We start from the raw sequence: 21361 nt of genomic DNA on the forward strand, positions 1-21361 counted from the left end.
GAATGGCTCTTGCCAACTGGAGATAGTTTCTCCTGCTGAAATGCGATCGGTGGAACTCCCATTGCATCTGAACAATCAGTGCAATTAATTTACTGTAACAGTACCGGGAAGCAGAACTGTTAGCCTCCAAGAAATGATGGATTCTTCATGAGGTATATAGGATACTAAATACAATTTCCTAGAAGTGAGCAGAGTAAGAGTGTAAGTCAAATACTTAATCTTATTTTTAATCTATTTTTTCCTTGATTGAAGTGATGGCTGAAAACTTTTTTTGGGTGAAAATAGTCAAAGTATTTTTTCAGAAAATGACTACATGGGGAGCATTCGTGGAGAACTTACTCCCATCTTACCCACATTTCTCTGAATAGCTCTCTGATTGAACAGTAGTTCTTTACCTTCCATGTGGCTTCTTCCACACGAAAAGACGTGTGGACCAAACTTTTAATGAAAGTAGAGTCTTTTGGAATATAACCTAAGAGATCTTCATGTGTTCACTTAGATTATCCTTTGCCTTTTATTACATTTCTTAGGAATTGCTTCTGTCTCAACGTTTCTTGCAGGGCTAGAGTTAAGTATGAGGGCAAATGTAACTAAATGAGTGCATTAACCGCTTCTGCCTATGTAATTATTTGGGACTGCTAGCCACTGTGAGTCCCCATTTATGTTCTGTTTGATGCTTGACCATCTGGGTAGTAACTCAGAATCTTTAATAAGCTCTAATATTGAAAGTCTCCTTTGAGACTGAATGCGTTTCTGGTTTGGATCTGAGTCGTGTGACATAATAATTAATAATGACCAAAGAGGTAGAAGGGAACTTGCAGATCATATGGAAGTCTTATGAATAATCCTGTATATTGTTTTCCAGGCTTGGGCAGATGCATTTCGAAGTAGCCCCGATCTAACTGGAGTAGTGCATATTTATGAAGAACTCAAAAGGAAAGGGATAGAGTTTCCTATGGCAGATCTTGATGCTTTGTCTCCAATCCACACACCACAGAGGGTAAGCTGCAGTGAAGCATTTTCCAGGGCCATATGGATAATTGGATACTGCTCTTCTGCTCTTTTCCTCAGCTATTGATTTATGAAACTTGCTCCAAACTTTCTCAGACCTGGATGGTCTTTGTAATAGTAAAAAGGAATGGAAACCAATAAGGGAACTGGGTTGACAAGCTGATAAACTGCTGCCATCTCCTTGAGACAAACATCAGTGCAGGAACAGAATGAGTTTGAAGGCGTTTTATACACTTGTTCTGTACTGAATATTGTGATGTCTCACCAAACTGCCACACACATTTAACTAATCTGCTCAGGACCAGCCCTGTCAGGATCTATTGTTGAGTTAATTCTCTCCCCCCTAGAGAGGACAATTGTTTCTGTTGATATGGTGGCACTGCCTTCAATGAATCTTGTGCAGATGAACAAAGAAGGCCTGACTTTCAAAGGTTGCAAGCCAGAGTTCTGCATTTTGTGTACTTTTTATTTTGCTTTACACAATTCATGGGGGAACATCACGAGAAACCAGTAGACGTCCCCCACTTTCAAAGGTGCTAAGCAACCACAGCTCCCGTTGACTTTGTGTGAACCGCAGGCACTCAGTACCTTTGACAATCAGGGCTTACAAACTTGACTCAGCTATTACTGTTGGAAAGTAAACTTACTGATCGCAAATATTCAAACTGTTCACTGTGAAACTATATGGCAATGCAATAATATAGCTGCAGATTTAGATACACAGAAAAAGGAAATGCACTTACGGTTGTGACAGCAAAGTAAATTACCTGCAATGTGTGTGTAGCAAATGATTTTGTAAAATGTGACTTCATTTCTAGGCTACGTTTCTTTCACTCTCTGACCCTTTTGTTTTTATTTTCCTTCTTGCCTTTCTTGTGGAGGAAAACTGGAACTAAAAGTTACGGATTGGGACAGAAGAGATGAACGTAGCTTGTCATTGCTATTCCACATTTGTGCTCTGATAGGTCGGCTTGTATTCCATAACAAAAATGGACCTTTTCCTGAAGGTGGAGCTATGGCCTGTATTTGGGCATATTGCCTTAGGGTTGATGCAAACCAAGCACTGTCAGCATTCAGAATTTGAACCCTTTCTTTTTCTGGTGTAACAGAGTGTTCCTGAAGTAGATCCAGCAGCAAATATGCATGTGTCCCAGTCCCAGCAAAAGACGAGCACGAGTTCCTATTCATCCCCATCTCCTACTGCATATCCAGCTCCTCAGACCCCATCTCTGAATGTGACTGGTCCCATCACTGCCAATTCTGAGCAGGTACTAGGATATAATTCTGGTTATTTCAAGTCAATAGGTGAGTAAGGCTCCTAGCTTAGTAAATCAGCCTGTCGTCATAGTCATCTATTTTAATTTTTCTGAAGGTAAGTTTCAGTTGCAACCGAGACCTGGTTTTGTCTAGTGACCATTTCTCCCGTTGTGGATTGTGAAATCAATCTGCCTTTAAGGCTGTAAGAAAGTTGTGATTTTTTGTTGTTGTTTAAATATTGTGGCCACGATTGGTTAAAGTTGCAGTTCAAGGCATGTAGCCTGCCTTCCAAAGCAGGGCAGCAGCACAGAAGAGATGTCATGTGTCCTGCTTGGTTCTTGAAGGGAAGCATGGCAGTGGCCGGAGTGGGCCAGATTTGAGTGGTGGTGAGACCCTGTCCAACAGGTTGCAACACCACTTGCTCAGATTACACCCAGCCATCCTTCTGCCATGGCGGGAAGGGAGAACAGGCCTAAAATGATGATTGGCTTTGCAAGCTGGTGCAGGGGATCGTAGCATCACTCAAATTTGCAGCAGCTGTAAAAGATTTTAAAAGGTATTAAAAGTTGTGCAATGTTCTTACGGCTATCTTAGATACACACGTGAGCCTTATTACTGTACTGTCTGAGCATCTCAGTCTTTTCATGTATCCATCCTCCCAGCCCCTGTGTGGTAGGTAAGTCTTAATATTCCCACCTCATGGATAGGGAACGGAGGCACAGAGAGACTAAACAACTTGGCCAAGCTCACAAAGGGAGTCTGTGCCAGAACTGGGAACTGAATTTGGGGCTCTCAAGTCCGAAGCTAGGACCCTAACCGTTGGCCCATCCTTCCTGTGAGATGAAATGAATGCAATTCAAAGTGGAAAAGCCCTGATCAAGAGGTCATGCTTCCTTTTCCCCTCATCCATCTGCATTTTGAGAGAAGAGTATAATGTTTTGTAGCATAATTCGGTTTAATTTAGCTGCTCTTCTTGTTTGCTTCCATGTTTCCATCCGATTGTTAGCACAGCTGGCTTTGTCATGGTGATGAATAACTAAGCCTGGCAGGATTTGATTTCAATCCACAGAGGTCAGTAAACATCGATTTCAGCTGACACTGAAATTGACAAAAAAATCAATTGGTAACAGTTGGTGCTCCTTCAGGGAGAGGGTGTCCCTGCGCTGCCACAGGGCCAATGACCCCAGACTCTGCAGGCACAAGGTGCAAGGAAGTCTGCTGTCCTGGCGCGGAGGACCAGAGACCTCCTGGCCAAGATTGCGAGGGAGTGTTGTCATGGGCCACTGCGGAGGCCACCTTGCTGCTGAATGGCTCCATCCCCAGGCAGGAGCCATTCAGCAACAGGAATGTCTCTGTCCTTGTGGCTCTGGCTAGGGGTGTCTTTTCTGCCCCATCAGGACCACAACTTTCCCCACACCGTGTGCATTGTGATTGAATGTCACCAGCTTTCCGGCAGCACAGGGAGCCATCTGCAACCCGCCTGTTAGTGCTGCCCTAATCCCAAGTCTGCCACCCCTTAATTTCCAGCAACTGTAAAAATAAAAGTAGTTAAAAATCAAAAAAAGTCTTAAAAATAAAACTGAATATTAATTGTTGAAATTAGAGAAAACAAAAATTGAATTCTGTCAAGCCTGTTAATTCTGCCACGTCCTTCATAGCGTCTTTCTTCATCACCGGTCTAAAATTTACATTACTTTAGATAAGTAATCTTTATGATGACATGTAGTAGCCTCTCTGTGATCTCCAATGACAAGCATCAGATGTACAGCTCCCAAGTCAAATCGCAGAAGCAGGGGAGTTGCAGAGCCAGTTCTTAAAAATGTTCTGCTTGAAACTGAAAGGTAATATGGTCCTTGCTTTCCCTTCTCCCCAAAAACAGATCGCCCGGCTGCGTAGTGAACTGGATATTGTTCGTGGGAACACAAACGTGATGTCTGAAATGTTAACAGAAATGGTTCCTGGACAGGAGGATTCATCGGACCTTGAGTTACTACAGGTAAGTGTGTTTTCCAGCAAATCTGTTCCTGCAGCCTGGCATGATAGGGTTTCCTTTTCCTACACTCCACTTCAGTTCCTTGGTTTGCCTGGTTCTGTATTGGAGATGTGCTTGTGTCTGGACTCCTTAACTGGGCAATAGTCATGCTTTTTGGATGCTGTTGTGCAATTGAGGTATGTGATGAAACACTCAAGGCAACTTCAGTCCTGTTCTGTGAACTTTACGCGCTCCTTTCGCTAATGCTGTGATATGGAACCCGAAGAAAGAATTGACGTTGGAGGAAGGCCAATGCAATTTGTACGTCAGCAAATACTCAGGATCATCTTTATAATGGCAAAAAGACCCAAATCCTAACAGAGCACCAACCTATTGTCTGTTCCAGGATGGATTAAATTTTACCAAGGGATACTGTCGATTCTTCATCACTTGAAATCTTTAAATCTGGACTGTATGTCTCTTTCTAAAAGGTACTCTAGCTCAACCAGAAGTTATAGGCTTGATGTAGGAAACTGTTTGATGTTCTCTGGCTTGTGCTGTGGATTTCAGACTAGGTAATCATAATGGCCCTTCTGGATCTGAATCAACAGTGGTCCAGATGAGCCAGCCTTAGTGGGACTAAGTTCATCTCCCAGGCTTCACGTCTTGTTCCCCAAGTCAGCAATGGTTAAGGGCGCTATTGGGGCAGTGCACTCAGTTTGGGGGCAGGCAGGTTGCACTATACAAACATGAAGTAAACAAGGTCTCTGCCCTGAGAAATTGATGAGCTGACTTTCCACCTCCTGTCCCTGTTCCTGTAGTTGCCTACTTTGGAAGAGAAGGCATCGTCTCATCATTGGACCAGTGGGAGGATGCCCCCCCCCCCCCCAAGTGGCACAGTGGGAGCAAGGCAGGGAATTGCTTCCTGTGATGCACCAAAGTTTGAAGTTGGTCCAAACACTGCTCTCTCTGATGCAGCAGCAGTGTGTGTTGTCGCAGAGCCATCATGGCAGCTGATAAGACACTTTACAATAGATAAAGAGCCTTTCAGCTACTAAGCCGTTTGGATTGGATTGATCAAAACAAAAGCAGCTTCCAGGACACCGTGGGAGACCAAAACAGCAGAGACCCATTTGTTTACATTTATAAACCACCATGAAAATCCTGACCCAGTGTAATCTCAGTCTAGCTCTGAGGTTAGAGAAATGATCACACAGAGAATTGTGACAGTAGTGATTCTTTATTCAGACTGGTTCTCTCCAGCTGATGCAGCCTAAATCTGGGGCACTGAGGAAAGAGACTATTTTTGCCTTTTACAGAAGGAAAGGTGTGAGCTGGATACTTATATGTGAAGGACTTCTTGCTTTGAGGTTTTATATAGTCATGCTTCTTAAATAGTTCCTGACATTTTCCTTCACAATTAAATGTAAACAGCCTGCCTAAGAGCCAGGTCTGAGCAGAATAGATAGAGACTGTCAGCCCTATCCACTATGGCAGCAAGCAAACCTCTGAAATGTCACAATCTGCTTCTAAAGTGATGGGATCAAAACTGACATTGGAGAACATGTTCCTCAAGCTGTTAAGGCAGCTGGATTGCATGAAGTGAAATTTATCCAGAGCTTAGAATGTCAGAGCAAACAAGGAAAACAAACACGTTTTGCTTTCATCCCAAAGGTTATGTACCAACAAGTCATCCTTGTTTAGTGCTGAATTTCTTCTCTGGGGATGGGTGGGAGAAGAGGTGGGACATGATTTGGTTGAAAAGCTTATGCTCATTGGAGTAAAACTGGGGTCTCACCAGTAGCATCAGGCAGCTCTCCTGATATGTCAGTTTTAACTTCTGGTCCATACAACTGCAACCCCGTGAACCCCGTGCCCTCTGAGACTGCCAGAGGTGAAAGAGTATACCTATTCGTTGGTGATGGCAGAGAAAGTAGGAGATCACCTAACTAAGGCAAACTAGAACCCATATCCCTTGGGGTGAAAGACTTCTACAATGCACACATCTATGCAGCCTAGCCTTTAAGGTTCTCTCCTTAATCACTCAGTGCTCTGGGTTACATCCTATCAGTGGACACACTGACCATGATGAAACTCCACTATTTGGTGTTGTGTAATACTATCCAGAATGTGTCCGCATGTAGTTCAGCAATGTGTGTAGTGTTTGTGTTTGTTTCCATAATACTTGGTCACACTTCATACTGTGTGCCTCCACTTTCCCAGCTGCTGGGGTGTTCTTTTTTCACTGTGTCTAGACAAACCAGTGGCAAATACCAGTGATCACTTTCCCATACTCCTAAGCTCCACAGGACAATACCTTTGGTGCTTTGTGCTGCTAGGCGGAAAACCCAGTGTCTCCATTCTGGGAGGCCCGTGCTGTAGTATGCTTACTATTTATGAAAATAATCCACAGGTATTTAATTTTAAAAAACTCTTTGCCATGTACTTATGATTAAAGAAGAACTGGACACAGAGTCATAAATAGGCCCTCAAGGTTATAGGCCATGGTCCTTCTGAAATGTGTGTTCTCTTAGGTGGCATGTATTCTTTCATAATCCACATTGTGTTAGTACTTCTCAGTTGACTGAGAACCCTGAGCCACTGATGCATGTGGCTGCAAACAGAGCCCAAGCAAATATACTTTTTCTTCACTGGTTATCGTAATACAGGTATGTGCAATTTATTTCCTTAGGAATTGAACCGAACCTGTAGAGCTATGCAACAGAGGATTGTGGAACTTATCTCCCGAGTGTCCAATGAAGAAGTCACGGAGGAACTGCTGCATGTGAATGATGATTTAAATAACGTCTTCCTCAGATATGAGAGGTGCGACACCTTTTCCAGTAGTCCTATTTACTCCCACATTTTGGGTTTTCTCACAAATGGAGGACAAATTATTAAGCAACCGATAAGATGAAACACAAAGCAAATGGGAGGAACTGGACCAAGAAACTTGTATGAAGAATTCATATGTTCTCCGTTGTGATTGGCCTTAAATTCCTCCACATCCCCAAGAAGGCTTACAGATACTGGTTTTAAAAGCTGCTGAGATTTTTTTTATAGCCACTGAATTTTAGTTTATTTTAGAATCACAAAAAAGAGAACTGATTTGAGTGTAGCTGTGTCTTCTCAAAGCACTGGTTTGTAAAAATTGCAGATAAGGGCTGGGCTCCTACCTTTTAAACTCAAAACCAGAAATGTGTTTTTAAAATTAGGAGACTGATTGCTATTACATTACATACCTTACTAACTAGCACTCCTGGGGAAAGTTTAATCTTTCTCTGACTGATTGGTGCAGGAGGCAAACCTATAAAAAAAAAAGATGCTTGTCTCCCCTACTGAGAACACAAGCCTCGTTTATCAAAAGCTTTTAAAAAATAAATTAGATTCTAGCTGTGTGATTTTGTGCTGTCACAGGAAAACTGCACGTTGATACAAAAAATCTGTATCCCCCAATCCATTTCACCTCGCCTTTTGCACCAGACTCTTCACAATCTCCAAACTAGAATTGTTCCTCATGCTCTGAACTGGGACAATTCAGCACCTGTGATCAGGATTTTACAAGTAGCGAAATGTAAATGTCTCTGATTAAGGCTCAGAACGAGACTGATCACCGGTAAAATGGTGAAACTTCAAACATTTTTCTCCATCTCGGATCTCACTGAATGGGGTTGAGTTTATTATTGTATTTTACACCTAAAGCTCAGCTGTGCAGTTGAAAAAAATGTTTGAAAAGAGCAAATAAATTGCAGAATCCTGCGTAGGTTTGAATATTTCAAGCATGTGAAAACCAGTTTATCCTCCTCCTCCTTTACCTCCGTTACTCAGTGTTCAAAATTCCAGATGTTGATTTCTGGTGCCACTGAGGACATAAAATGCAATCAGTGGATGCAAGCAGGAACTGACTTCTTGAATTTGGAGCTTGTTGGTTAAGAGGAGAAAGTGGCTTGTAAATCTTTCTAGTAAGAAATGTGTGCTGCTATGGGGATGCTTTCATTTTGGGAGTAAGCAGAGGGGGACTTGATATTCCAGAGAAGCTGAGCATGCACAGCCTCCACAGACACTTACAGAAATTTGGGCCTAAACTTCCTTTTATAGTTCCACCTTATTAAAAATTTAGCTTCCACTGTTAGTTTAAATATCAGAGGGGTAGCCATGTTAGTCTGGATCTGTAAAAACAGCAAAGAGTCCTGTGGCACCTTATAGACTGACAGAAGTATTGGAGCATGAACTTTCGTGGGTGAATACCCACTTCGTCAGATGCATGTTAGTTTAAGAAATCTTTGCAGTTCACTCTGATATTGTCTTGCTGGCAGAAGGCCCATGGTATTGAATGAACATGCACAGGTCCGGACTTTCATCCTGGGTGGAGGGTGTTGGAAGTTTCTAATTAATCTTTATTCAGAAACAGGCTGACTTTAAAATGTTTTGCTGGGTTTCATAATAAGGAAAGAGGGTGATAGATGGCTTTTGTAACGGGAAATCATGCCTCGCTAATCTATTAGAATTCTTTGAGAGGGTCAACGAACATGTAGAAGGGTGATCCAGTGGATACAGTGTACTTAGACTTGCAGAAAGCCTTTGACAAGGCTCTGAATCAAAGCAAGCACTCATTGGATACGCTGGAAGGTCCTCTCCTGGATCAATAACTGGCTAAAAGATAGGAAACAAAGGGTAGGAATAAATGGTTAGTTTTCAGAATGGAGAGAGGTAAATAGTGGTGTCCCCCAGGGGTCTGTACTGGGACCAGTCCTATTTAACATATTCATAAATGATCAGGAAAAAGGGGTAAACAGTGAGATGGCACAATTTGTAGATGATACAAACTTACTCAAGATAGTTAAGTCCCAGGCAGACTGTGAAGGGTTACAATGAGATCTCACAAAACTGTGTGACCGGGCAACAAAATGTCAGGTGAAAATCAATGTTGATAAATTCAAAGCAGTGCACATTGGAAAACATAATCCAAACTAGACCTATAAAATGATGGGGTCTAAATTAGCGGTTATCACTCAAGAAAGAGATCTTGGAGTCAGTGTGATAGTTCTCCGAAAACATCCACTCAATGTGCAGCAGCAGTCAAACAAGCTAACTGAATGTTAGGAACCAATTAGGAAAGGGATAGATAATAAGACAGAAAATATCATAATGCCTCTATATAAATCCATTGTACGCCCACACCTGGAATGCCGTGTGCTGATCTTGTGCTGCATCTCAAAAAAGATATATTTAGAACTGGAAAAGATACAGAGCAGGGCAACAAAAATGAGGGGTGTGGAACAGCTTCCATATGAGAAGAGATTAAAAAGACTGAGATTTTTTAGTTTTGGAAAAATGTGAAATAAGGTCTATAAAATCGTGCTGCTGTGGAGAAAGTAATCATGACTGGTGTGGGAAAGTAAATAAGGAAGTGTTATTTATCCTTCTCATAACACAAGAACTAGGGGTTACCAAATGAATTGAATTAATAGGGCAGCAGGTTTAAAACAAACAAAAGGAAGTATTTCTTCACACAACACAGTCAGCCTATGGAACTCCTTGCCAGGGGATGTTGTGAAGGCCAAAACCATAACAGGGTTCAAAAAAGAACTAGATACATTCATGGAGAATAGGTCCCTTAGCAGCTGTTAGCCAGGGTGGTTAGAGATGCAGTCCCATGCTCTGAGTGTCCCTAGCCTCTATTTGCCAGAAGCTGAGAGTGGAGGACAGCGGATGGATCACTTGATGATTATCTGCTCTGTTCATTCCCTCTGAAGCACGTGGCATTGGCCACTGTTGGAAGACAGGATACTAGGCTAGATGGACTACATTGATCTGACACAATATGGCCATTCTTATATTCTTAGATCTGCATGAGGGCAACCCTGGAGTGTAGGGAAGATCCATTTTTAGTGACTGTTAAGGCTTAGTCTGGGCTACAGACATACAGCTAGTGGAAACAAATGACCCTGCCCAGCCAGGCTTTTTCCTTTTAATCAATCTATTTTAACTGAAGTGGTTTATTTTGTGCTTGGGGAGTGTCTTCCTGGGCATTGGCCCTGAGCAGCTGCTGAGTACTGGGGAGTGTTTAGACAAGGGGACGGACCCATGAGATGTTGGGAGAGATGAGGTTTGCAGAAGCACTGAATGTACTGTAGCGTGCTCCTTGGGCAGAGCTGTGCTAGGGTGCTGCTCTGCAAAGCAGGAAATGCTTGGGGAGGGGCGTGTACAGACGTTTTTTGGGTGATGGGGAGCTCCTAGATGGGAGCAAGACTTGTTAGTACTCAACTCTCCGGTCAGGGGTATTACCCTTCTGGCTCCAAGTTCTCCTAACTCATTTCTTCGGAAAATTCTGTCAAGTGGCAGTTGATGAAGGGAAACTGTATGCTTCCCTTCATGCTGCTTACCCTGGATGTACTGGCCTCCATGTGCTGTAAGAGCAGATTAGTCAACACTATCCCTGCTGGAGCCCAAGAACACAACCTCTGTAATAGTTTCCTTTCTTCCTTCATAGCAACTGGGAGATCCCACCAGAAGACAAGGAAAGCTATCTTCACCCTCACAGACATGTCCTGGCTTTGTCTTGAACTTGACTGGCTCAGAGTGCATGTGTTTGATAGTCTCTCTTGTTTTATAACAGGTTTGAACGGTACAGATCAGGCCGTTTGGCACAAAGCGCCACTAATGGAGTAAGTATCCAGTTCACCTTCTACAGGCGTGGTACACTCAGAGGAAACACACGCTGAGTGTCTGCGTTGTAACACTAGTTACAGTGAAGAACATTTCCATGACTGGTTGGTATTGAATGTACAAAATCCGGTGAAAGAGAGAGGCCTTTTGGGGCTTAGCTCTTACTATTGCACGGCTCCAAAGCTAAAGGGGGTGCAGAAACAGAAGGCAACTTAACTAATTCAGAGGTAATAGGGGAGATGTGTGAGTGGTTTTTCAAGGCTCTGTTGGCTGGGATAATACCATAAAAGCAAGCCAGATGTTGAGCCTATACTGCTTTTTGGGCAGTGACCCAGCAAGATAGATATCTTTTCTGTCTACTTGTGTTGCATTCATAGTCTAAAAGCCTAATTAAAATACTCCCGTTTGCAAAAGCTTTCCACAGAGGGCTGTTTTAGGAAGCATCCATCATTCTTCTTTTATAACAGAGACAAAATAATTGCTTGGCAGGATTATAACCTACCATCTTGACTGTCCCAACAGGTGCTGAGTGAAGTGACGGAGGATAATTTAATAGATCTGGGCCCTGGTTCCCCAGCTGTTGTAAGCCCAGTGGTGGGGAGCACAGCACCTCCAACTTCACTTTCCTCGCAACTCGCAGGGCTTGGTAAGTACATAGTTTTTAAAGGGCAGATCAGCATGGAACAGAAGCTACATACGACTAGTCCCTAGCCACTCTGTGGTGGGCCTACATTTGGGTCACTGGGCTAACAAGTGCCTGGATTTTGTTTGGGGTGGTAGTTACTGATAGCAGCCTAGTGACATTCAGAAGAGCTGTGGGTAAAAAGCATTGTCCAGTGGTTAGAAAAGGAGACGGATATGGGCTTTAGTCTGTCACCGATTCACTCTGTAACCTTGGACTATTCACTTAACCTCTGTGCTTCCATTTTCCTATCTGTAAAGCCAGGATATTACTCATTTACTTGCTCCAAACGGGTTTGAGACTTAGAAGCTCTTTTACAAACTTTAATAGAAATCCTCAGATGAATGGTTCTCTCCAAGCACGAAATCTTGTGTTTTAAACTAAATGAGAGGACTCTTGACCTGGTCATTCCATTTGACCTCTGCATTGGAGTCCCAACCAATTTAACAATGGAGAGAAGCATAGGGCTAAGAACTACAGCTGAGAAGACTGGAATCCTTGCGCAAAATAGTTGTCCTCTTCTGAACCTTAAACAGTACTGAACCTTACTGAACTGTAAATATTTCAGTGTGAGCATTTTTCAACAAAGAGAAATGCCAACATTTGGAACTTAGTGTTCTGTATTAATGCAAGGGACATTGGGGTTTAAAACCAATTAAAATATAAAATTTGTAAAACATAGTGAAAAGATTAAAAAACAAACACACCCCAAATCGTCACTGATAAAGTTAGCAGATGACACAAATGTTGGGGGAGTGTTAAATTAAGAGGACAGGTCACAAATACAGAGCGATTTGGATCACTTGGTGCAAGCAAACAATATGCATTTTAATATGGCCAAATGTAAAGTCATACATCTAGGAACAAAGAATGGGGAGGACGGGGCACTCTCTTCTGGGAAGCAGTGACTCTTCAAAATACTTGGGGTCACAGTGGATAATCAGATGAACATGTATGATGCTGCAGCCAAAAGGGATAATGTGATCCTTGGATTTATAAACAGCGGAATATCGAGTAGGGTTAAGGAGGGTTATGTTACTACTTTGTTTGGCACTGGTGTAACTGCTCCTGGAATACTGTGTCCAGTTCTGCTGTCCACAATTCAAGAAGGATGTAGGTAAATGCACACTGAAAATAATGCACACATTTTTAACAGGCTAATTAACCACTGGAACAACTTAACAAGAGTTGTGGCAGATTTCACCATCACTGGCAATTTTTAAATCGAGATTGGATGCTTTTTCAAGAGAGAGGCTCTAGTTCAAACAGGGAATTAATTCTGGAAAGTCCTTTGCCCTGTGTTACACAGGCGGTCAGACTAGATGTCACAGGAGTCCATTCTGGCTTTATCATCTGTGAATCTATGAAAATTGTTTAAAATTAGCTATGTGGTTGTGATTGCTCCCTTATCACTGACAGAACCATGTGAAACCAATTGAATCTCAGTGCAAATTCATAATACAGAAAAATGCAAATGATTTTCTCTCATTCCATTAACTTTCTTCATCTCCTCACTTTCCTGCGTTTGTTTTTCCTCATTCTCTCCCTGCCTGGGTTCTCAGAAACATAATGAAACTGGGGGATGGGAGGAGAGAAAGCAGCTTTGTACTACTTAGGTGGTATAGTCTATATCGTAGTTCTTGAGAGATGAGAAATCTCTCTCTATGCTACTCAGAGTAAAAACTCTGCTAGCAGCTACCATGTATAAACAGGACTGTGGCTAGTACAGTTTCAACCCTCTTGTGGACTGGGCCCAGAGGATGTCTCCTACACACTTCATCAGTGCAACATAATGATTCATCTACTTTTAACTGTAACTAACTGATGATTTCCTGTGTATCCTAGGTATTCCTGATTGGTACTTGATCACAGTTCACTGTTCTATTGGTCCCTTATGCTCTGTACTCTGTTGTGGTGGTGTTGTTTTTTGTTGCTGTAGACTTGGGCACAGACAGCGTCAGTGGAACACTCAGCTCCCTTCAACACTGTAACCCTCGAGATGACTTTGACATGTTTGCACAGACAAGAGGCAGTTCCTTGGCTGACCAACGGAAGAGGTAAATTAGCATTTGGTTTTAATGCTCTTTATTCCTAGGGAACAAAAATGTGAGGCCTCTTCAGATCAAAGTGATTTTATAGCTCAAATTATGTGGATTTTCGTCCTCTGACTTTACTTAATCTAAATTTTTTTCTGCTGGATTTCATCGGATTATTTGGGTAGGTGGAGATGTTGTTTTTATAGGCTAAGGTCCACTGTAGATTGGTTCAGTAATTTCAGGTGCCATCTCATTTCACCTCTAATTTTCAAGTCACCTAGAAACTTAGGAATTAAGTCACTTAAATTATTTTTCTACACAGTGGCGGTGTGGGAATTAACCTCCCCTAAATAACCCTGAAGGTATCAGAGCATAAGAGTCAACTTTGGGAGACTAGCAGTGGCTTAGGGTAAGTCTGTACTGCAGTTAAAAACTCATTGCTGGCCCATGCCACCTGCGTTGGGCTCAGGCTGGGGTGCTATTTATTTGCAGTGTAGATATCCACAATCAGCCTGGAGCCCAGGCTCTAGGGGCTGGCAAGATTGGAGGTTCCCAGAGCTCAGGCTGCAGCCAAACTGGAACGCCTGCACTGCAATTAAATAGTCCCGCAGCCTGAGCCCCGCAAGCCCAAATCAGCTGGCACGGGCCAGCTGCAGTGTCTAATTGCAGTGTAGACATGCCTTTAGAGTCTGTCACCTATAGGTCATCGCTTGAGAACTGAATTACCATCTCACACTTAGGGCTGGTTCCTGCTGCTCCAGATGAAGGTATGTTGGCTGGGCACCATGAAGAAGCTCCCACTCTCTATCTAGTCTGTAGAAAACAAGACTTCAGCCTCCAGGGCTGCAGATCAGGCACCTTTCCAGGCACTAAATAGGCATGAATATTTTTAATGGAAAAGGAACCCACGTTCTTCTTCTGAGAGCTTTTGATCTCTCTCAAGTGAGGCTCATTAAGAGGACTGTCAAGTATTTTTGTTCCACGTAACCCTTCTCTAGGGCTCTCCCTGGTTTCAAATTCGAGGAGATACAGGTAGTATCAGAGATTGGAAGCGAGTCCAGCTATCACAGTTGGAACAGCACCAATATCCTGCAGTGACAGGCACCTTAGAAATGCAGCTAGATAGCATCCCATGCACCTTAATTACCTTTCTGAGCTAGTAACTACCCACTGCATTATATTTGTGCCTATTTTCTCAAAAAAATAATACTTGTCAGGCAGAGACCAGGCCTGGAAAATCACAGCTATGAAGTTACAACTCAAAGGTCCTTAAGAGCAGGAGGGCTTAAGCAGCCATAAATACAGATGTCCATGCTACTCCAGCTGTAGCAGAACTATATTTGATCAGCTGAGCATTTTAATTTAGAGTTGCTAAATTAGTACTAAGGGTTTCTGAATTCACACTGAGGTGCTAAGCCTGGGGTAAATACATAATAGTGGGATCTAAATCCAGATCCCTTACATGGTTTCTATTATGCCTGTTGTACTAAATGAAACATGAAACTGCTCTTCTCAGCCTGCAACTCCATCTCCGTTGTATGGGAAGTAATGGAGCAAAGAGCACACTGAAATCCATCATTTCAGAAGGGAGGATTATTGTACCTTCATTAGCTCTTATGCTGTTAAAATAGAGTGAAGCAACTCCCTAGACACTTGGCTGTAGCTTATTCTGCTGCAGAAACAAGGCAGAGAGGTACCACAAGGACTCCTCATTGTTAAGGCAGAGATTGTGGATCACAGGCCCTCAGGCTGTTAGAAGCAGGCATGCCAGGGAGAAGTGTTTCACCAAGTCAGGCACGTAGCACCACCCAGTGGCTAATTTACAGGTGGATGCTGGTATCTGCTTGAGAGAGTCGATTTACTAGCCCTTGTGCTTGAAGTGCTGGGTAGTGCTCCCTTAACTTAATAACTGTGGTTATGATCCTTTTCAATAGCAATTTTGCTTATCTTTTTAAATACCCAGTAAACAGGCAGCGGATCTGGTGAACTGAGCTAGTGGGTTTTCCTGCATCTTTGTTTCCTTATACCACTTGTTGATTACTAAGGCCACCTCCATCATGACCTCCCCATAACTGGTAGGACCTTCTTCCCTACCCATTGTCTGATGAGGTCATATCTCCCCTTCCCTCCACTGGCTCCCCCTTCACATCACATTCAAACTTCTTGTCACTATCTTTTAAGGCTTCATAGAAACTTAAGTACTTTCTATCCAGTCCCAGCATTTTGTGCCTCCCTGCTCTACCATTGATGACAGCTTCCAAGCCCCATGTGCCTGCTTCTTCCCAATCACCTTCAGGCATTCTTCTGTGCTGTCCTGTGCATTTGGAATGCCCTTTCTGAGCTGACCTCCAAAGCCACCTGAAGGCTCACTTCTACCATGATAACTGTAAGAAACTTGCTGATTTAAATCTCATTCTGTCTCAACCGCCGCCCCCAGCCCCAAAATAAACCTGTTTGCTCCATTGTGCTATACCCTAGCCTTCAGTGAGTAACTTGGTAGTCATATTTGATGTCTGTCCTGCCTCCCCTCTCGCTCCCTACTCTCTCTCTCTTACACATCACATGTTGCGTCATATCTGAAATCCATTTGTAATCTCCTCAGGTCAGAGAATGTATTTCTGTCTGTACTGAGAGGCACCTACTGCACTCATAAACATGATATGCTCCATGCTAGTCTCAAATAAAACAGAAAGCAGACTAGTAGATCAGTGCCCAATGCATTTGTCCTGGCATTCAGTGACAGCTGGATTTGCATTGGTTCTGTTTGTTCCTTTGTTTCAGTGTGACATATGAGGATCCACAGGCTGTCAAAGGACTGGCATCTGCTCTGGATGTTCGAAAACAGAACACAGGAGGGGTACGTCATTGCTCTTAAATTAGTGCCCGCTGAAACAAGCACTCCAGCACAAAGCTGGGAGCGTGACATGTAATGCTGATCTGTCTCTGGGTTAAACTTTTCATTTGGTATCCCACCAATAATTCGGAAGATAGCATTGTCCAGTGCGTTTAGTGTGGATGCCAGTGAGGGCCATTTTGAAAGAAATATCAAAAGAGCACGTACTTGCTTTGTAACCATTCCTGAGGAGAAACTTAGTGTAATCAGCATAGTGGATGAATGCTTCTGTAATCTTGCAGTCTGCCTGGAAGTCTAGCTTTCAGGAAGGAGCTGCTGCAGAATTGAGTGTGGGTAACCTTCTATGAACGCTGATTAACTGTGAAAGTTAAGATAGTAGTTGTTCAGAAGGAACACAATCTGTCTGAAGTCATAACAAACTAGATAGTGGTGACTTAGAGCGAGAGATCATGCTGAGGATGCCTTTAACTCCTTTGGCCAGCCCTATCTAGAGATGTGAGCTGAGTAAGGAGCAAGTGAAATGCTCAGATATTCCCTTAACCCCTTTTTACCTTTGTACTCTCATAGTTGTCAGTATAAGTCTCGTGATGGCTGAAAGAGTTCAGAGCCTCCTCCTAACCTGGCTCTGTATTGACCACTAGGGAGCACGGCAGAGCCAACGCAGCACACATCCTTCTCCATCAGCTGAGTTGGATCTCCCCATCCCATGTTGATCCCTTCTCGATTCTCTCTCTTGCTGGCAGGTTGCAATACTTTCTGAGGCATCTGGCCAGCCCAGCGAACTTTCACTCTGAGCCAGTGAGAAATGGGAATGAATGTTGGTGGGTGAGTCAGGCCAGGTGTGTCCAGCTGCCACTTAAACTATTGAGAACAGAATCTTTAATCCCTTCTTTGCTGCTGGCTAACTTTGGAATTACCAATGGTGAGTGCTGATGTGAGACCCAAGCCCTTGGCAATGGGGGCTCTATTCCACTGGTGGCTAAGGGGTTAGTTAGTATCCTTATTCATTAGCTATCTTGTTCTTATTTTATACCTGCTTCAGGCACTTCTGCCACCTGTCACTCACACCAGCGTAGTTGTTACTCTGCCTGAAACGTTGTCAATTCAAAGGATCATGTCTGAACTAATCTGACTGGTCAAAATATTTGAAAGCAGTCACTCTCCTGGACTATTGAACTTGGGGCTGTGGGATGTCATAACAGCTCAGATCTTCACCCTCTTTTCAAAGGTTCCAATGACTGTACCATGTAGTCAAAATAGCCCATTTTATGATTGGTTAACATGGGCACTGCTTGTCTGGGAGGAAACGTAAACTCTGAATAGCTGGGAAACAAAATACATTTTACAAAATGATGTAAGGCTGTTGGGCACTGCTACGTAGAGGTGATAAAAATGCTAATAACATCTAAAAGTTATCAACCCCTGTTGGTGTAATAAGAGTAAAGTGTTGGTAGCTTCTTGTTCTCTATAAACTAATTTGTGGTTTAATTAGGACAGAAGGCTTAACTGAAGGATATTTCACGTATAGGGCATCCAGGGAGGGGCCAAAGCCTATTAGAGCACATTCTTCTCATTAATGACGTTTTCTTACGTTAAAATTCTTCTCATCAAACTGAAGTAGTTCAGTCGTTCTCAAATGGTGGTCCATGGAGAGATGGTTGATCATAGCCAGTTGACTATCCTCGTTTCCAGCTGCTAAATCATATGATGACAGCTAAAAATATACTACTTTTACCTTTCCATGTTGGGAATTGCTGTAGTTGCCAGTGAGATGTTGCAGGATGGCAACTGGGAAGGGCAGTGCCCATGAGATAATCTTTGTTATCCACGCTGTGGAGAAGTTGAGAAGATGGAGTGTTCCCACCCCGTGATAGTTCTCCAGCCCAGCTCCTGAAATGAGATGTTATGGTTTTGGTCCCCTTAAACTGTGAAGACCTTAAAGATGTGCCTTTTGAAAGACTGCCAAAACATTTCATCCAGCTTGGATTATTTGCTCTCCCCTGGCCACTATCATCATGTCCTTCATAAGGTTGGCATTGCCAGACTAAGCCTGGACAGTCTGTCTGGAGACCAAGAAAAATTGGAGGAGAAATGATGTTTGCTGTGAATTATAACCTCCAAAAAGGGAAGTTCCAGAATGTCTTAAACTTAGGGATTTTTGTGAGGTCCAACAGATTTCTGTGTCGTCTCGTCTACAACCTGACGACTTTTAAGAAAAATAGAAACATCGGCCTCACTTAGAAATGGTTAGTTCTCTCACCTACTCAAAGGAAGGCAAGAGGCCAGGACTGCTGTTCCTGATGTACAGATCGCACAGAAGGGTGACAGAAGCGGGTGGTGTCTTCAAGTGGGTATTACCAGAAAGAACCCTGTGTGTAGTATATGCGTCTATTTTACTGCTGCTGTATTATTACCTTATCACGGGTGTTGCTGTGGTTTCTTTCTTTATGGACGTTTCTGCTCTCAACACAGAGGAGAGGTAAAGGTGGGAGCTCAGACATGGAGCCCATAGACAAGTGGCTAATTACACAAGGAATGGTGAGGATTTCACCAATTAAAATGAACCCTGTTCCCCACTCCCGTTCCTTCTGTAGAATAACCATCCTGTGTTTACCTCTCCCACAACCTGCTGAACTACCCCAAATCAGACAGTACAAGGATTTTATTCCCCACCTGTATAATTGTCTAGGGGATGGGGAAAGATTAATATTCAGGGGGTAGGTCTCCCAAAATTCATTTTTATATTGCCCAGAGACCTGCAGCCCCATAAGTCTCTTGTTGGCCCCAGGTGTAACAGTTTCTACTGTCCATATTCACCTTCAAAACAGGGCTGGGGATCCTGTTAGTTCCTTTTACTGTCTCGATTTATATATGCAGTATCCACTTTTCAAGCATAAACACAAGCTCTGTATATTTAATTCAGCGATGGATCGTCATCTAGGCTCCTTTTTGAACTCCTTTAATAGCAGCCCACTCCTGTGGCACTTAACTTCATGTGCTGAGCTCACCATGGAGTTTAAGGAATCAAACCTAATTGGACTGAGTAGCATAGGAGAAGGGTACTTCTCTGTGTTCTTCTCTTTTTCTGCTTATTCTAAAACAAGGGAACCTGAGTGTGCTAGCTGGATTAATATGTTCCATTGGTACTGGCAAATGTCTCATTAAGGAATATTTCCTGCATTAAGGCTTTCAGGATTGGACTTTATTGGGAGGACCTGGTGCAGTGTTTCCAACTCTGGCAGTTTTATTGTGAGTCTGGTGATACTGGTGTTTTACTTTAAGCATCATGTCTTGGAGACAGCTGAGCAGTTGAGAATCTCAGCATTCATTTAAATAATAGTTCTGTGCTCTGATGCTTATGATGAAAAGTTTGAAAGTGTGACCTGAGTGCACCTTAAAGGCTCAGAAACCAGAGGGAAATAGAGAGAACCCAACAACTGTTTTAAAATAACTCATTTTTAAGTCAGTCTTGATTCCGGGTGGGAGGAGAGGGACTGAGTCATTTTTTAATGTTTGAGGTTGCAATACTGTTGTGACCTTCTTTCAGATATAAACACACACATCTTTAGGAGGAGTGGTCAAAGTCCTGACATGAGACTTATTGCAGGTTTGCAGGTATGTGTTTGGCTTAGATTTTTTTTTTCAGAGGGGCGAGTGGAAAGAAGGGGGATTTGTTTTGGAAGCGAGCTGAGGCTTTTTACTATTAAACTTTAGGGCTGGGACTATCAAAAGAGCTTACAGGGGCTGGGTATCCAATTCCTACTGAAATTCAGTGGGGCACCAAACTCCTGGAGGGGCATTTGAAGATCCAAGCCTAAAGGGGACATATTGGGAGAAAAATTTAAGGTCTGGAAAGTAAAGGGTGTAGGGCATCAAAACACATCAATTAAATGAAATTGATGGATGCTAAATGGAAGAATATAACACAAGCCCAGGATTTTAAGTGAGGTGTGTGAAACTGCATGTTGCCTAAAACATGCATGCCAGTGCCCAGTGGAAACACAGCAATCGGATATTTGGGTATTTACATAGCCAGTAAGTTGCCTGACTTGGTCCCATTCATTTGCAAGTGCCTGAGTGCATGCTGGGTTCTGTGTGTGTGTCAGGGGCACACTATGTGCCCAGCTGTGTGCACCTAACTTTGAAATGGAACTCTGGTTCCCAGTGTTTGTCAGACCCACAATTACTAATATAAGCTTGAAAGAGCCATAAAAGGAATGGAACCTGCTTCTCCACTGATGCCTTTGGAAGCAGTTCCCTGAGACGCTGGCTGGTCTGTGGAGCTGTAGCAGCCACTGATGATCTATTCCATTTTGTTTGAGGCTCATCCATTATGAATAATCCTGTGATTGAGTTAGTTCCCCATGTTTGCTCTTCCACTGTTTACAAGTGCAGGGAAGCATGAAATTGGTGCCCCTGCTGTTCAGTCCACTCAGGCCGCTGCCTTATTAAAAACTCAAACACAATATCTGCTTATTGGCTTGTGGTTATTCAGCCTGGAAAAAAGGATACTGCAGCATTCATGGAGGGACACAAGTTTGGGGGGGATCTGGCTGCCCTAGTATGAACAAGGTGCCAGTTACTGCCCTCACAAGGTGCTCACCCTTGTTCGTATTATATCCGTACAATAAAACAGGACTAACAATTAACTCTGTTTCTCTCAACCAGCTGTCGTTCTTAACCATATTTATTAATCCCACTTCGTAGTATTTACAGTGTAAATGGAATAACTAGCATCCTAGTCCTGAACTGCTCTGTGTTCAAATTCTTTGGAAACTTTTTGTACTGTTGAGATATGGAAAAGAGGGATGATATTGACACACCTCTCAATTGTGTCTGTGTAATGTTAGGGATGTTAAAGGGGAGGTTTTTAAAAAGCT

General features: G+C 42.9%; 1 protein-coding gene across 3 annotated transcripts in view; it reads left to right on the forward strand.

Moving 5' to 3' along the window:
* Window positions 1-21361, forward strand: part of TOM1L2 (target of myb1 like 2 membrane trafficking protein) — a 67028-nt gene that overhangs the window by 31400 nt on the left and 14267 nt on the right. For 2 of the 3 annotated variants that reach the window (XM_032762644.2, XM_032762645.2), the window contains exons 5-12: window positions 866-1000; window positions 2121-2279; window positions 4148-4264; window positions 6933-7066; window positions 10860-10908; window positions 11432-11555; window positions 13531-13648; window positions 16409-16484. In XM_032762644.2, the coding sequence (XP_032618535.1) occupies window positions 866-1000; window positions 2121-2279; window positions 4148-4264; window positions 6933-7066; window positions 10860-10908; window positions 11432-11555; window positions 13531-13648; window positions 16409-16484 (912 nt within the window). Of the gene's footprint in view, window positions 1-865; window positions 1001-2120; window positions 2280-4147; window positions 4265-6932; window positions 7067-10859; window positions 10909-11431; window positions 11556-13530; window positions 13649-16408; window positions 16485-18953; window positions 19020-21361 lie in introns of all 3 variants that reach the window. The other variant, XM_032762643.2, reaches the window with a different exon arrangement.

Source organism: Chelonoidis abingdonii, chromosome 9 (assembly GCF_003597395.2).
Source record: "Chelonoidis abingdonii isolate Lonesome George chromosome 9, CheloAbing_2.0, whole genome shotgun sequence".
Taxonomy (NCBI): Eukaryota; Metazoa; Chordata; order Testudines; family Testudinidae; genus Chelonoidis; species Chelonoidis abingdonii.